General features: G+C 36.7%; 1 protein-coding gene across 1 annotated transcript; it reads left to right on the top strand.

The window, feature by feature from the left end:
• The first annotated feature begins 1,053 nt into the window (after nucleotides 1-1,053).
• Nucleotides 1,054-7,172, top strand: LOC121414045 (protein Hikeshi-like). The gene is made up of 4 exons (XM_041607090.1): nucleotides 1,054-1,194; nucleotides 3,988-4,222; nucleotides 4,828-4,964; nucleotides 6,812-7,172. The coding sequence occupies exons 1-4, from the start codon at nucleotides 1,165-1,167 to the stop codon at nucleotides 7,010-7,012; spliced, it is 603 nt and encodes a 200-aa protein (XP_041463024.1). The 5' UTR covers nucleotides 1,054-1,164; the 3' UTR covers nucleotides 7,013-7,172.
• The last annotated feature ends 10,723 nt before the right edge of the window (nucleotides 7,173-17,895 follow it).

Genomic DNA, 17,895 nt, shown 5'->3' with positions numbered 1-17,895 from the left:
TATCCGACAAGTTGTCAGATCGTACAACTTTCCTTGACGTTGATTGGCTGAAAAACACTGTTACTATGGTAAATGTCATATAAATGGGGCTTGTCCGATAAAATGTCTGACAAGTCCTAAATCCCCCCTAAATCAATTAATGCTCCCCAGGATTTTAAGATGAGAAAGGGAAACTGAGAGAGAAACTGATTCGGGGTGAGAGGAAATTGATAGCGATGGCCGGCGAAATTAGAAAGAGAGGGATCAAAGGAAGATAGAACGAGTTAAGGAAATAAAAAGTTGAGGAAGAGAGAGGTGGGAGGGGTGTGAAAGAGATAATAGTGTATGTATAGCCGAATTAGGCTAATATAGATCATAGATCTACATGTATATATAGGCCTAAAATGATGGACTGCAGTACATCGGACTTAAGTTTTGTTGTAAGACAATTAATGCTGCGCATAGGCGGGGGGGGGGACGGGGGGACGTGTCCCCCCTAAATTTGAGGAGGGGGGGACGGTCCCCCCCTAAATTTGTAGTTGATGACCTTTTTTTTTTTTTTTTTTTTGCTTGTCAATTTATTTACCTACGCGTCTCCCCTAAAATTTTTAGGTTGAGAACCTTTTTTTTTTTTTTTGCTTGTCAAATTTTTTTCTTGGGTTGTCCCCTCCTAAAATTTTTGGCTTCCGCTGCCAATGATGCTGCGGCATCACGACAAACAAGAGACTCAAAATAATTAGGGGATGTGGAGAGCGAATGTTGGGTTATCAGTCCAAACTGTTGGCCATGAAAAATTAGCCTAAGCAAAAGAATAAAACACAAATAAATAAAAAGTAAAATAAAACAAATGAACAAAAAAGTCATTTCGTCCCGGAAAAGCTGTAGTCCCTGTTTTCATCGAGCCGAAAGCGGAGGTTGACCATGCAAAAAAAAATGGCGACGGGGCTGCAGCACCCCCCCCCCCCAGTCTTCGCTGCAGTGCCCTGCTAGCTCATCCCCCCTGATGAGTTGCTGAGCTCCGATCTAGACTCCGGCCGAGCGCGAGCGCTTCGGTATACGTATACCATACCGGTATACGAACGAACTGCATCTTGTGCCTTCCGTTTCCCAGGAAGTTCTCGATCGTTCTGCTTTTTTTTGTCACCTTTTATATTTTCTATTTGTCAGCAAAGCAAGTGCGCAAGAATGTTTGCTTGTCTAGTTGCTGGGAGGTTGGTAAGTGGAATATTTCTCAGAATGCTACATTTATTTAACTAAGTTCTAACAGTCAGATCGAGATCTGTCGCAGTAAACACGAATCTTAATGGGTGGGCGCATGTTCAAATGGCAATTTACCTGCATTCAGACCCAAGGCGGGTGCTCGAGCTCTACCGCGAAGCTCGGGTGGAGCTCAAGAGTCAAGTAGGCCCCTCATACTCCGGTACGGGTCATCAGCCTTGTTCATTGAATGAGTGGTACGGATGTAGGATTGCATTGGAGCTGTGATTTTCCTCATTTCTTTTATCTGTCACTAGGTTCACTTGCAAACTACAGTACTACTACTAGGCCTATTACTAGGCCTAAGGCTAATATCTCACATATTTTGAGTAGAAAGCCATGGTTTTAATTTTTGAGACACACCTCGACTTAAAATCCTCGTAGATAGGCCTACCCTAGATCTAAAAAAGATATAATAAAATAATAGAAAAGAAAAAAAAAGAATAAGGAAGAAATATTTGAATTTTACTTTAGGCCTATAAGGCCAAGTAAAAAAAGAAAGTAGTTGATCGTCCTCGCGCGCATCTATTTTGGCCGCCGCATGGAAATTTTTGATATTTACTATTTTCGAAAATTTGCTAAAAAAAAAAAAAAATTCGTGACGTTCCTTTTTTGATGTTCCCTTTTTCATTGCAGCATCAATTTTCTTGATATTTACTATTTTTTATGGCTGCTGAATAGCGAAAAAAAACACAAAATTGGCGAGCGATTTGCTCTCATGGGCTTTGGGAACTCTCTCGCAACTTCAAAAACAATGACAATTGCAAAGTCCGATATCGCCGTAACTGCAAGAAAGAAAAAAATTCTGATTTGTTTTTCTATTGGAATTTTGAAGATACCATCATAAATTAGCGTGAAAATAAAGTTTGCAAACTCGGGGAAGATCACGGATTTCTTCATTTTTAGTGCATTTTCGGGGACCCCGCTTCCTGAATCTGAACTAATCCGTCGCATGCTTTGGAAATATGGCGCAGAAAAATCAATTTAATGACGTAAATTTGTATTTCGGCGGGGTTTTTGGTGAGTGATAGCACCTGTACTTCGATGTGTGTTACGGTGATTGACTGCTTGTTGTGACTCTGTTGGGTAATGCATGACTTGTGTGCTGGGACGATGTTATTGACTGTGCTGGCGCAACATGTGAATTTGTGAAATGAATTGAATTTTCTAACGTCAGCAGGCAGTGCATTGAATATTTAAAAAAATAATTTCTAGTGGGTTATTCTTTATGAAGATTGAAAATAATTCATGGGATTCCAAGAAGTGCCAATTCTGTTCAAATTTGATAAACTTTATTCTTCCTTGAGCTATTCAATTTGATGGAAAATTGTAAAAATTAGTATCTAACACAGTTACAAACATGAAAATAATAAACATTAGGCCTGTGTGAACAATTAACTCAATCATCATTTAACATTTGATATCAATTAAAAATGAATAAAAATTGAACAGTATTAAACAACATGTAAATGAATATACAAGCAGCTGGAAAACTGCGATGCGAAACCATGCCCAGAGCTAAAAAAAAAAAAGAGATTGGCTCTGGAAAACTAAACATGGCTCCATGGTAATAAAATGACCCTACCCCCCATGCATTTTTTACCTTTACAAGAATGTTTAAATCATTCACTTGACATGAACGTTTTGTTTTACAATACAGTACCGGTATACATCAGTATAAAAGTTAAATAGATTTTTATCACATAATACATTTTCCATAGATTTCCAATCAATTATCATGCATATATATACATTTCTACTCATTTATTAAAAATATTGAGCATGCATCGATCACATATTTCGAGCTTGACATGGCCTGACAACGATTTTAATCAAAAATAGCAAAAAAAATAGTAAATAGTAAGGACCTCCCTCATCACTGATGTCAAAAAAAGGGCCGAGAAAATGCCTCCTTGTTTTTTAAAAAAATAGTAAGATAGCAAATAGTAAGGACCTCCCTCATCACCGCTCTCAAAAAATCCGGACGATCAACTACTTTCTTTTTTTACTTGGCCTAAATATGATATATATGGTACGGTATATATAGGCCTATATTTCTTTCAAAGAAAACAATGTGAATTTTTATGGCTGGTTGCCAAATGATAAGAAGATATACTCGACCCAAAAAGTGGTAGGTATGTGTCGTGGGCAAGACAAAAAACGGGGGGGGGGGGGGGGCTTGGAACGGGGTTCGGGACTAACATGTTTGTGAAAACGGGGGTCCTTGGAACGGGTCGCCTTGAAAGGTTTTAATTCAAGTTCATAACTAACATTAGAATCTCTTCATACTGATACTACCAGCAGTTCTAAAACAGCAGACAAGACAAAGCCTTTATTAATTATCACAAAGCAAATTTGATAAAACTGCAATTATTATGACTTGGGAATTATGTATAATAGATTAGTAGCGGAGGCAAAATACATGGAGTTAAATAATGAAGACTAGAGCATTTAAAAAAGTGAAACTATGAATAATTTATTTCATTGCCCCAAAATCACATTTGGACGTTGAGAAGGGTACCCAACTGCATGGAGGTAAATAAATTACAAATTTACACGTATATTTTAACTGGGCCACCAAAAAAAATTATTTAAAGGTTTTGGTGGCCCGAACGGGCCACCACCAAAAAAAGTTAATGTGGAGCCTTGTTTACAGTACAATGTATTTTCTCAAGATAGTAAGTTTTTTTTTAATATCTGAGACTACTGATTGAAATCAATATTTGTTATAATTTTTCATCTTTCATCTAGGTGCAAGGTGAGCCACAGCAAGTTGATCCCACCCACTTCATCTTCAACATTGACAACGCTGCCTCCATCAATCATGTCATTGTCTTCCTCACCGGGGCTGCAGCTTTCCCGGAAGGTACAGGAGCGGCGGTCCACTTCGGCCAGCCCAGCCCCACTGGAATGACGTGGCACAACCTGGGTTACATCTCTAATGAGAAACCCAGTGTTATCTTCAAGATATCAGGACTAAAAAATAGTGAGTATTCAAGATTCTCGCTTTGCTTTTTAATCAGTACTGTACTGATTAGTTGTATTGAAATGAAAATGCACTATAAAGCAAGTTTCCTGAACATGTAGGCATTGTGTGTAAATTTGAAGATAAACAAATACAGAGCACTGTTTCTCTTTAAAGCCATTCAGATCTTTTCTCTTTGAAAACTATCAAAATCAAATTTTTGAACGATTGCAATTGTACTGAATGAAAGAGATTTCTGCCAAATGCATTTAATCTTATTTTGACCAGAAAGGGGCATTACATATCTGAAGTAATAGAATTTAAATTATAAATATGGTTAGTTATTCCTGATAAATTGTTTTTCACCCCCCCCCCAAAAAAAAAAAATAAATAAATAAATAAAATAAAAATAAAATAAAAATAAATAAATGAATAAATAAATTAATTAATCAAAGTTAGATAAATGAAAAATAAAAAAATGGGTATTAGCAGCTACAATTCACTTGCAAATCTCCATGTTTATCAGACCTTTTTTCATACTGATGGTAAACTGTTATAGCATGATAATTGCTGTGGGGTGCTGTTTTTATAACCACCAAGTAACCTTGTACTCTTCTTATCCTTAGTGCAATCAACACCAAATAGCTTTTTTACACAAGCACAACAGGCCAATGCACTGCTCCCTTCCACTTCAGCCCATATAGGGATTGCTGTAGAGCCTTTGGCAGAGTTGAAGCAGCAAACACCTGCAGCAAATACACAAGTATGTATTCCACATGAGTGTTTCATCAACATTTGTCATCCAACAAGTCAGCTCCGATAACTTTTCTTGGTTTTGATTGGCTTAGAGGCACTGTTATTATGGTAACGGGACTTGTTGCATAAAACGTCAGAAACACTTCCCAGATCTTTATGAGTAGAATATTGTCAGTGTTCCTTGAAGCAATCATGGTTTGCATGTGTTTTCAATCTGTGGAATTGCAAGATCAGGTTCAAAACACAAGTTCACAATCATGATTAGTGATGATCTAATTCAATGATGATGTATAAAGGTATTGATCCGCAACTTTTATACTGTTTAGGGTTTGCAAAATCTTGTGATTTCAAATTAATACATTCTTTGAGAATGGTTAGGCTTAACCAAATTGGAGGGGGTGTGAACGCATGTACGCAGGGGGGGGGTTACAGGGTTTCAACCCCCCCCCCCTCCCTCAATATTTCTGACTACCTTTTTTTATTTTTATTTTATTTTTTTTTTTTGCTTAATTTTTTTTGTTAAGAAAAGACCTAATTTTTCAATTTTTTTTGGTGAAAACGTTTCAACTCGAACCACCCCCCCCCCCTCTAAAATCCTGCTTACACTAATAGGGGAAAGATATGTATTGCGCAGGAATTATTTTCTCCTCTTTGCATTCAAAACTACATTATGCACTGAAAAGTTTACAATTTATAGGTGGTCGCATTTCATAAGTTGGGTATGCAAAAAGGGTGGCGTATGAACAATTTTCCACACAGTGCCATGGATAAATTGTTGCTACATCACAGCATCTTTACCAAATCTATTGAGTAATATCTCATTTTGAAGCTAGAACTATAGGCTAAATATATTACTATGAATTAAATCAATACAATATCAGGAACAAAAACTATAGCACATTAAGTTTGAAGTAACAGGGGTGGCGGAGCCGGTGGATGCGGAGCCGGTGGATGTGGTAAATGATAAAATATTAATTAAACCTAATTAAAAACTTACTATAATATGTAATATGACTGTTATCCTCATATTTCTGGGTGTTTTACAGCAGGGAACAACTAAATGTCATAAAAATTTGACAATTTTGAAAATATGCAGCAATGGAATACATGTGTATGTCAGCTCTGATCTGCAACCTAATCAATTAGTAAACCGGAGAGATTTGGTTAATTATCTAATTTGTAATCTTAGTTTTTAGTACAAATGTTGTGTATCATTGCAACAAACATTTCTACCCATGATATTGTCATTTTGCCAAGCATATAAATACAGTGACAGGTATTTTGGGGGCAAAAATGTGAAAGTAAATACTGTTAATTAATTAGTGTAATTAATATGCATACAATAATAGATAATTATTTAATTTTTGGTACAGATTTAATTATTGATGTTTAAAGATTATAACTGCAAAATACTAGGGTGATCCAACGTTGCATTAACTTTTGACACCATTTTATGTGCAGCAGGTCCAATTTGAGAAAAACACATTTCAAAATTCACATTTACATTGACGTCTATGTAATAATTAGCTGTTAATTAGTCATTTTAAGGAAAAATAAAGGTATTCGAGACTTAAAACTTTTTCATTATTTAGAGATTGGTAATAGCTATAACATATCAAAAAATAAAATTTTTGACCATTTTTACCCTGTTCGCGAAATTGGACCACCTTATGACATGCGACCCCGTGCTCTTTTGTAACTTAGAAGGCCTTTTTTTTTGTATTTTGTTTAACATTTTGAAGATGAATCTCCCTTTGCCTATTGTATTCTTGCCGACATCTGGTGTTTCTGTTCATGATATTGACAGTATGGATTTTTATACAAACTTAAACTCTATATTTTTTTGTCATACAGGCATCGAATGTAGAATCCTTTGTGCAATTCACCCAGAAGATGCTGGAGAACTTCTACAACTACGCCTCTTCTTTCGCCATCACCCAAGATCAGATGACCCCTCAACCTGGTGTCCAGTACCTGCCCGCTGACGTCCTTACCAAGTGGTATGAAAACTTCCAGAGAAGACTCACGCAAGATCCAAATTTCTGGAAGAAATGAGATGAAAATTCTACACCAGCGGTCATACTGACGCTCATGTGCACGCACAAATGCTGAAATGCTAAACTACATGTATCAGACTATTGAACTAAAGCATTTAATCATACTTTGCCAGTTTACACGTATTAGAATTTCAGGGTCAGTATGTCATCGTCCGTTGCTTTGAAAGAGAGAAAGGTAGTAGCAAAGAGTGAGCTCTTCAAGATCAAATTTCTGACTGCAGACTTACGATGTGTGCATGTCTCAGGATGCCGAGTATTGTGAAGTCAGATGGCAGAAAGGGCATCACCTCTTAACCAAGGTCATGTGGGGCTATTGCTTCGAGGACAAAGATCCTTGCTTTGCTTTTAGGAGAGCGGTGAAGATGGATGCATCACTGTAGGTTGACACAAGCCAAGAGGAAAACATGAACTCTTTCTGATTTAAAGATGGCAGTTTAATATTGAAAGCAAATGCACAGAAATAAGAGTTTCATGCATGGAAACAAGCAGTGCTATGCCTGTGGACAAGCTGTACACAGAGGAAGTTTGATGTAGTTACAAACTGACAGAGCAATTGATGATATTGATGTTGCATAGATATCACAGCATGTAAATCCTGTTTATAAGCTTTGAACCAAAGACAGAGAGTGAGCTTTTTGAAAGATAGCGTATGATTACCAAATGAAGAAAATACTTAAATCTAATTCATACCCTACATGTACTTCATTGTTCTCTGTTCAAGTATTTAAATTCCATTGGCAGTGGAATGAAATAAATGTCATAATAGGACATTGACATGTATTGGACATAAAAATGTTGCATTCTAGGAAAAATTGAAGCAGGGACTGTTTGAGTAGTTTTAAAGGTAAATGCTAGTTTTGGTAACGATATCAAAATGAGTTCGTACAGAATCCAATGAAATGACCACCAAAGTGTCTGTATAAATAAAACGCATGTGCCAAAGGATTCTGGAAGAAATTGCGTAATTGGTGAGAAATCAGCAAATAAGCATAGGATTCGGGTAGAGCGTCGGGCCCGACGCCCTAAGCAATAATTATACATTGTCCCATGTGCACTTATCTGTGTTGGGGATCTTCGGTGTGAACATTTTTCAGCGTAGATTTCAAGATTTCACAAATTCAGTTAATTTAACTGTACCAGATCTAGATCATTGATGATATACTGACAATTAAGCCTTGTTTTACAGACTTTCTCATGAAATCAGTGTTTACTGCAACTACTGGAATTTCTCTTTAATGTCATGAGGCTGTGGTACTCTAAATTAAACATAGTGGACTGTATTCTGAACTCAGCCTACCGTAATTAAAACTTTGATCTCATGCTGCGGTTTGACTATGGATAGCCAATGAAGATGCAAACATTTAAAGCAGTAAAGGTTTAATTTTAATATCAGCTCATTTGACACTCAATTCTTTCAAAATGTCTGGACAAGTAAAATAGCATGTTTTACCATCACTAGGAGTATTTAGGAAGAACAAAGAAATAATAAGAAAAATAAGAATGAAATGTGAACAACATGTTAACATTCTCAGCTTCCCATAATCTTGGCACAAAGTTGGACCATAGCTTACTCAAGTGATGGTTTGTGTGGGCTCTGTTTTGCTAATGCATATTCATTTATCAGATCCCGATGATCTATTGGAATACTCATAAATATTCTGGATCTTTAGCTGCAATCCCCGCATATTATGCGCAATTGTGCGTTTACAATGTTTTAAAATCAACAGTGAATTAATATGTGTGAGAAAATTGCTACTGTCTCTAAATCACCAACTTTGAGACTGGTTGGAGGATGGACATGTAGTGAAATTAGAATGAAATGTAAGAATATTTCATTATAATTGTTTGGTCATTTTGTTACATGAGTCTTATGTTTTCCCCACATGAAGTGACACCTTTGTCACTTGGAGTATCAGAGCAAGTTATGCATCTTGAGGGTTCTGGTAGGTGTAGCGGTAGTGAAGTGTAGTGGGGCGTACGCGAACCATCACTCGAGGTAGACCATAGCCTAAGTTAAACTGGACTTGACCGTTTCATCAACATTTTTGTCTGACAAGTTGTCAGATCTGACATCTTTCCTTGATTCTGATTGGCTGAGAGGCAGTGTTACTATAGTAGCTGTCGGATAAAATGGGACTTGTCGGATAAAATGTCCGACAAGTCCTTTCATGAAACGATCCCCAGAATTCGGGCGAGTGGCTGCTGGTACCCGATTTTGATTGGAAGTATCATTAGCAGCAGACTTAGATGGTATAATGATTATTTATGTGCTCCTGTGGTGCTAAATGTTGCTACCATATCATCTTACTGTTATTCCCAGAGGTAGATGTCACAATGAATGCAAGTGATAGTATTTTTATCAGAACAGGTTGTCACACCATGGACCTACTAGCAAACACAAAAGCCCATATTCTGAAGTCGGGTTTGAATTAAACTCTGGTTTTAAGTCGTGGTTTACTGTGGATAGCCAATTGTGGCATAAATCTTCAATGTTAAAGTTCGATGTATCAGCCCATTTGGCTCTCAAATCATTCTTAATTGCCTGGGAAGGGTAATAGTGTCTTCTCCATTCAAAGATTAAAAGAAAAAAAAAGAAAGCTACAATATACCGTAAACAAAATTCTGACATTTTTGGCTTCCCATAATAATAACACATAGTTGATTGACCAGAGTCTAAGTTAACCCTTAGAAGACGGGGGGCTGATTCAAACTTATATTTTTACGCATAAATTAACGTACATGTAATGAGCAATGAAGTTTTTCGCAGTATCTGATATTGTAGTTTTGTAGATAATGCCGTGGGTACCGTGCGTGCAATTTTCATCGCGATTGTGTGATCGATTGCAGAGATCGTAGGCCCCCCTTGGTCTTCTTAGGAGTTGAATTGGCCCAGTCTATTAAAAGGGTTAAACCCGACTTCAGAATACGGGCCGAAGGGTTGTAACACAATTAATATTTGCAGTTGATTACAAGGTTTTGAACATGGTTTCTTTTAGACATAAATATGGCTACTTTATGTATTGATTGCACATCTTTTGTGATTCAGGGCCCAGTGTTTTGAAGCCAATGTTGAATTCTCTGTTCCGTATTTGAAATAGGAAGACATGATTTTGAGCAGTAGATGAAGCATCTTGCTGCAGGATGGTGGCTGATGTGTGAATATTATTTTTTGTACCTGACTGAGATTAATATGATTATCACTTCTTCTGATTTCACTGCATTACAAGACAGTGCTTACTTATAATGACTTCCTTCTAAAGTAGATGGATCTGCATTTATACGAAGTGATGCATTCTACAATTTAGCCTCCATTTTTGTCTCACCTGCGAAGCAAAGTGAGACTATAGGCGCCGCTTTTCCGACGGCGACGGCGGCGGCGACGGCGGCGGCGGCGTCAACATCAAATCTTAACCTGAGGTTAAGTTTTTGAAATGATGTCATAACTTAGAAAGTATATGGACCTAGTTAATAAAACTTGGCCATAAGGTTAATCAAGTATTACTGAACATCCTATTAGAGTTTCATGTCACATGACCAAGGTCAAAGGTCATTTAGGGTCAATGAACTTAGACCATGTTGGAGGAATCAACATCGAAATCTTAACCTGAGGTTAAGTTTTTGAAATGTCATCATAACTTAGAAAATATATGGACCTAGTTCATGAAACTTGGACATAAGGTTAATCAAGTATCACTGAACATCCTGCATGAGTTTCACGTCACATGACCAAGGTCAAAGGTCATTTAGGGTCAATGAACTTTGGCCGAATTGGGGATATCTGTTGAATTCCCATCATAACTTTGAAAGTTTATGGATCTGATTCATGAAACTTGGACATAATAGTAATCAAGCATCACTGAAAGCTTTGTGCAAGTTTCAGGTCTCATGATTAAGGTCAAAGGTCATTTTGGGTCAATGAACTTTGGCCGAATCGGGGGTATCTGTTGAATTACCATCATAACTTTGAAAATTTATTGGTCTAGTTCATTAAACTTGGACATTAGAGTAATCAAGTATCACTGAACATCCTGTGCGCGTTTCAGGTCACATGACCAAGGTCAAAGGTCAATGAACTTTGGCCGAATTGGGTGTATCTGTTGAATTACCATCATAACTTTGAAAGTTTATGGATCTGATTCATGAAACTTGTACATAAGAGTAATCAAGTATCACTGAACATCCTGTTCGAGTTTCAGGTCACATGATCAAGGTCAAAGGTCATGTAAGGTCAATGAACTTTGGCCATGTTGGGGTTTTTCGTTGAATAACCATCATATCTCTGTAAGTTTATTGGTCTAGTTCATAAAAAAGGGAAATAAGAGTAACCATGTATCACTGAACATCTTGTGCGAGTTAGAGTAGTATTCAAAGTGAGCACTGCTGCTATATTGAACCGCGTGATGCAGGTGAGACGGCCAGAGGCATTCCACTTGTTTCATCTCTAAAGCCCCTGTTCCATTATGCTGATGTTGCTATGATTTGACAAACCTTCAGATTGGGTAGGATTGGGGAAAAAATTAACCATTTTACCAGGAATCGGTGAAAAATAATTTGCAGTAATTTAAGTTTTCCAAAGAAACAGGGGATTCATGATGTCCGCGTGCGGCTGTTATACGCCAGGAAGACCTGATTACGCTTATTCCATGACTGAACATGTTCACAATTTCTAGCTGGTCGTGGCAATCAGAATAAAGCGTCTGCTGTTACCCCCGTCTTCACAACATGGTTATTACACTGCTCCAAATTTCAACTGATTCCTATCCTGCTCTCCGCCAATCTAATGATCGGGATAGATCAGGATTTCAAATCGTGATAGTGGAACGGGGGGCTTAATCCTCAGGCACCCATAAAAAGTTAACATGAAAATTCACTTTTAGGCAAGTCTGTAGAGTGTAAGATGTATCAATAACAAGTTGCCTAAATCAGGCGAAGCTATGCGTATACATGTCTTATGAACACATTCTATTATTATTTCTGACACAGCAGGTTGATAAGCGAGACTAAAAATATAATCAAGGTGTGGTATTTGATATGAGTGTATATATTCTAGTTGGGGAAAAGTGCATTAACAACATCTGTATTGTTTGGTATGAATATTAATTCACATTTTCTTGTGAATCTGTACCAGAAGTGAATTCACAAAGTCCTATTTTCAATTTTTCACCATTTTCAGGGGTGCTGCCTGTGGTGTACATACATGTATGCAGCATTTGTAATACGCCGCCTGGTATCCATCATAAGAATCTCATGGCACAATACAAAAAGAAGAAAAAAATTGATACCTCCTTTTTAAACAAAGGGGGCGAATAATAATTACTTAAAAGCTTGTGTGGATAATCAAGATTTCAGAAAACTTTTGAAAGTGGTGAGACCAGAAATATTGCAGATCCATTTTTTTTGGAAGTTGGAAGGTTTGAAATGTAGTCGAATTGTGCTTCCTCGGCCCAAGGTAACATGATACAATCTGCCAGAGGAAATTAAATTTCTTTCATCTAAACTTGCATGGTTTTCTTGTAAGATTTTTAGTGGCAAGTGTAAAAAAAATATAATTCCTGTATAGAATGGGAAGAGTTAGATAGAGCTCATTGTTAGTCTGCAGGTACAGACCCTGATTGAAACTTTGATCAACAAGTGGGTCTTCATGCAAAGACAGCACATTCAAATACTGTTTCAGGGCGTTCAGTACACAAGGCTATGCAATTCGAGTCAAGGGTTTGTACAGCAGACTGGCTCACTGTAGGGCCTCTTGCCTTTCCCTCCTGTAATTCTACATCTGTAATGCACTAATACTGTGCTTTTATCCTTTGTTTTATATTCCATGGTGTGTCTGTTTTTATTATTATTATTATCTTAAAGGTTAAATCCGCCCCAGAAAAATGTTTATTTGAATCGATAAGGAAAGTTCAGACGAGCATAATGCTGAAAAATTCTTCAAAATCAGATGTTAAATAAGAAAATTATGGCATTTTAAAGTTTCGCTTATTTTTCACTAAATAGTCATGCATTAGCGTACCAGAGGGAGAAGACTACCCCCCCCCCATGACTAGTCACAACTGATGCCTAACGAGCCACAAGGCCCGCTCCTTTGAACTCAAAGACCTATTTTTTTTTCTGCTTGTCAATTTTCTTTGGCAGACGAACTTGCCCCCCCCCCTTTGGAATATCCTAGGTACGCCACTGGATGAACAATTTTGTCACATGCAACTGAGAGAATCGATGATGTCCGTCACTCACTATTTCTTTTGTTTTTCGTTGTTTGAATTATAAAATTTTTGAATTTTTACAGATTTGACAGTAGGACCAACTTGACTGAACCATAAAATGCTAAACAATGGTAATTCTACGTGTTCAGGGAGAAGTAACACTTTGTTTCACAGGGCAATGAGGAGAAAATTAGAATATTTCATATAATAACATACAAAAAAATAGTGAGTGATTGATGTCATCAGTTACATACCGACCCAAATGTGCATATAATTATTTGCGAAATTAGGCGAAAATTCAAAATGTCATAACTTTCTCATTTTACATCCCATTTTGATGAAATTTTCAGTGTTATGCTTGTTTGATTTTTCTCTTTTGATTCATATTACCGGTAACTTTTTGTTGGGGTGGACTTGTCCTTTAATCAAACTATTTATGACAAGGTAACATATTAGTATCATTTTCGTAAAATTATTTTTGTAAGTGCTTGGGTTATATTTTCTTCTAAAGTTGCATGTGTTGGATATTGTATTTTAGCATGGAATTGAAACAAGACTATTAATAAAATTCACAGTACTTTTATCATTTATACCATTTCATTTGCAATTCAGTTGTTCCTGCAAAAGTATCTGCATAATTATGAAAAATATATTTATATTTTTTATTTTAGTTTTACATAAGGAGGTACTGTGAATATTATGAAAATTTGCATTGACTTTGTACACGAAATCACGTTTTTGAGCAAATTTTTTAGTCTGACATGCACATAATGTTGCGTAATTTCGGAACTACGTACCCGGGTGATGCAAAATTGGTCTCAAAAGTTGCGCAAGACTTGAAAATAAAAAGTCGGCGAGCGGCGCGGTCAAAAAATTTCGTGCGGCGAAAATATCGCGCGATTCGTTGAGGGGGGGGGGGGGGCTCCGAGGCCCCGCCTAGATAGGGTTAAAACAGCTGATTTGTGTACTACAGATCTATGGTCATGGGCCGAAATAATCAAGATATATCGGGGGGGGGGAGATAATATCAAATGTCGATGCACCTACTATTATGGGTGTTTTATGATATAGAAATACATCATTCAAAAAAGAAATAAAACATATTTTGGACGAGATGACCCGACTTTTTTTTTTAATTGCCTGTCCAATTTTCCTGCCCCTGGTCCCCCTACCTTTGGGAAGAGATTTTCACCATTGTCTTAATAAATGAGGTCATCGCCCTCACAGCAATTTGGGACACTCATCTGGATTTTTCATAGGCGCTGATGGAAGCAGCAGGGGGAGAGGGGTTTTTCAATAATTTGATGTCCTTTTTTTCCAGGTAAAATTTGACAAGACCTCAAAAAAAAAGTTTTTTTCAATAATTGGAGGTCCTTTATTTGCCAGGAAAAAATTTACAAGCAAAAAAAAGTCTTCGATTGCGTATGCATGATATCAGTGTTGTAGTCAAGGCTCAAGCCTCCAAGGCGTCGAAACCCAAGCTCGGTATAAAAATGGCAGAGGTAAAAATCGCAGACGTAAAAATGGCAGAGGTATAAAGCGGTAAAGTGAGTTTAAATGGCCAGTCTTAAGCCCTAATGCAAAAAAATCCAAAAATCCCCCATGTACAGTTGATTAAACAAGAAGTGTTCTGATAAGAAAATTAGAATTATAATGTTGAACTTATGGAAAGGGTAACATTTCAAAATCATACTGTTGATCTTCTGCACCAAATTGAAAACACTTGAGTTGGTATTTCTGATTTTCATGCACGGCTTTCTCACGTCAAATCCCTCTTATATTAAAATTTGAAGCACATTTTGGATCCCAAGTATTGTTCATTAAAGTGGAAATTCACCCTGATAAACACTTATAGTTTATTGTAAAAAAAGCAGAAAATAATTAAAACTATTGGTGAGGGTCTTAGGGAATCCATCAAAGACTTAAAAAGCTATTAGAATTGAATTGAACTGAACATTCTCAAATCCCTGGGACAGGGGCGGCAGAAAGTATTTTTAATGGGGGGGGGGGTCAAAGCCAAAAAGGGCATTTCAAAATGAGATTACCAACTGCGTGAAGTAGTCGTGTGTATTGTAGAAATTAAGTTGAGCAAAGCCTTTAAGTGATTTCTATTTGATAAGATTTTTTATTTAGGCTTTACATTTCCGCAAGAAAGCGTAGCGAGTAAGCGGTTTAAAAAAATCAATTCTTAAGTTATAAAACTTGATTTTTGGTCTATTATGGCGCTAATCACTGTTAAAAGGGGATCCTTGCGAGATGTTGCCAGCGTAAATCACGAGCTCATACTTCTGGATATTTTGTGTAATACAAAGAATGAAAATTAAACATTCTGAGCTGTTTTTGTAATCTTGAAAAAAGATTTGTATCTAACTATATAGAATTAACGCGGAGCGCGAGCTGGAATTTTTAATATACTGTCCTAAAAGGAAGCTGTTTTAAGGACTGCATTCAAACAATGCGAGCGCAAAGCGCGAGCTAACAAATTTGTGTTATTCCAACCTGAAAACTGGACATTCTAAGCATTTTCTTTTAGTAAACGGGAACAGAATAAGAACCTGAATAATTATTAATGCCGAGTGTAGAACGTGGGTTATAATTCCAACCTGAAAACTGGACATTCTAAACATTTTTGTAACCATGAACAGGATTATTACCGTAGGTACTAAACAATAATTGATAAGAGCGTGATTCGAACCTAAAATGTATTATGTTTCACAAGTGGCACTTTTTCCCTATACAGGGAAGTTTTCGGGGGGGGGGGGCAAGAGAGCATAAGCGCAAGTTGAAATTATCAAATGCTGACCTAAAATAGTCTCATTTTTATTTCTTCTACACTTTTTTACCTAAAAAACGGAATAAAGAATACTAACAAAATGAATTATACTAGTATTCCAAATGATATAAAATAAACAGGGCGCACCCAATATCCTAAGTTGTGGGAGGGTAGATCATAATTATTTCTTAAAACAGTAATAGAGAGATCTCTATTGAACCATATTGACACAAAAACAAATACTTTAACTCCTTGAAACTAGTGAAATGAAATTCACTGTCGAACCATATTATTAAAAAGAAGATCTTTCTTCCGCCCTCACATGTTTCTCCCCGCGTCCCATTCCTCTTTCTCGCCTGTTTACCCCCCCCCCCCTCCCCCCAAAAAAGAAAAGAGTGAGAGACATGAACATTAAACTTTCTCCCCATGATCAAAATGCACATTGTGATTTGGCAATTGAAACCACTTAAACTGGAATCTGGATGCCTTTTATTTATATAAGGACAGACTGGATGTGGTTACAAAAGTATTATTCTCCCGAAGCATTCTCTCAGTTAAGGAGCATTTTCCAAAGATGAATGGTCGGCAAAATCAATTCGGTCAAAAATTGGCCAAAATGGCGTGAAGACAATTGATAAGAGCAGTACACTGCAAAAAATTATGAATCAGTAGTTAATACTTAATGAATATAAATGAAATTTATATTATTTTTCATTTTTTAAGTAGTTTTAACTTGTCTTTTAATTTACTTGATTTATTTGGGTTCAATATACATTTAAGAAAATTCACGTATTGCTGGCTTGCTTTGATTGAGTAAATCTTACTCAATTCGGCAAAGATGATTATTACTTTAAAATTCTTGTAGAATGTACCTATATTTTTCAATTAACGCCTTATTTAAATAATGCATGAATATTCATTAGACATGTTAGAGCAAGTAAATGTTTCGTTTTTTAATAACTGTCATATCTATTTGTATTGTTTTCGGAGGTGTGCTAACTATTTTATTCTTTTGTTAAACCAAAGAAAGGGCAACATTAAATAGTCATTTAGCAGAAAATATCAGATGTATTTTTAGGTTTTCGGAAAATGATTATATTGTTCTCACTGTTTTATTTGTGAGAATGAAACAATCGCCTATAAATATCAATGTAAGTATACATGTAACAGGTAAGTGAAAATGCACAAAGTCTAATATTTGGATTAAAGATGTCTAAGATGAAAATGATGCCACTAAGATAAAAGTCGGACGATGGGGGAGCGGACTTTCGAATAACGAATGTCTACTCCCCATTTGATTTTTTCAAACATTTTAGTGATTGCTGATGTGGTTTACGGTGCACCATGTGGAGTGTTATAGAAGCAGTGGATAGAAGAAGAGAAGGAAGTGGATAGGCGAGAAAATGGAGATTTGAGAATAGAGTATTCTTTCTTGAGAATAGTCCTGAAAAGGACTGTAAACCAGAAGGAATGTTGAGTGAGAACAGCTTGAGTAGTAGAGCTGACTCCTGAAGACGGACAGTCAACCTGTCCGAAACGTCGAGTCTCTCTACTACTCATCATCTCTACTCGCCGACGCAAGCCAGCATCTCCTCATCAGCTCTACTACTCAAGCTGTTCTCACTCAACATTCCTTCTGGTTTACAGTCCTTTTCAGGACTATTCTCAAGAAAGAATACTCTATTCTCAAATCTACATTTTCTCGCCTATCCACTTCCTTCTCTTCTTCTATCCACTGCTTCTATAACACTCCACATGGTGCACCGTAAACCACATCAGCAATTGTACATGCCACCATGCAAACCTTCAAACAACATTTTAGTGATTGTTTTACTAAATTGAATTAAGTAATTGTAACTTCATTTTCTTGAGTGAAATGGATGCAAAGAAAATAAGTAAAGTTTA

This window comes from Lytechinus variegatus, chromosome 4, assembly GCF_018143015.1.
Source record: "Lytechinus variegatus isolate NC3 chromosome 4, Lvar_3.0, whole genome shotgun sequence".
Classification (NCBI taxonomy): Eukaryota; Metazoa; Echinodermata; class Echinoidea; order Temnopleuroida; family Toxopneustidae; genus Lytechinus; species Lytechinus variegatus.
Note: the sequence above shows the minus strand (reverse complement) of the source record. Positions and strands in the feature narration are given on the sequence as shown.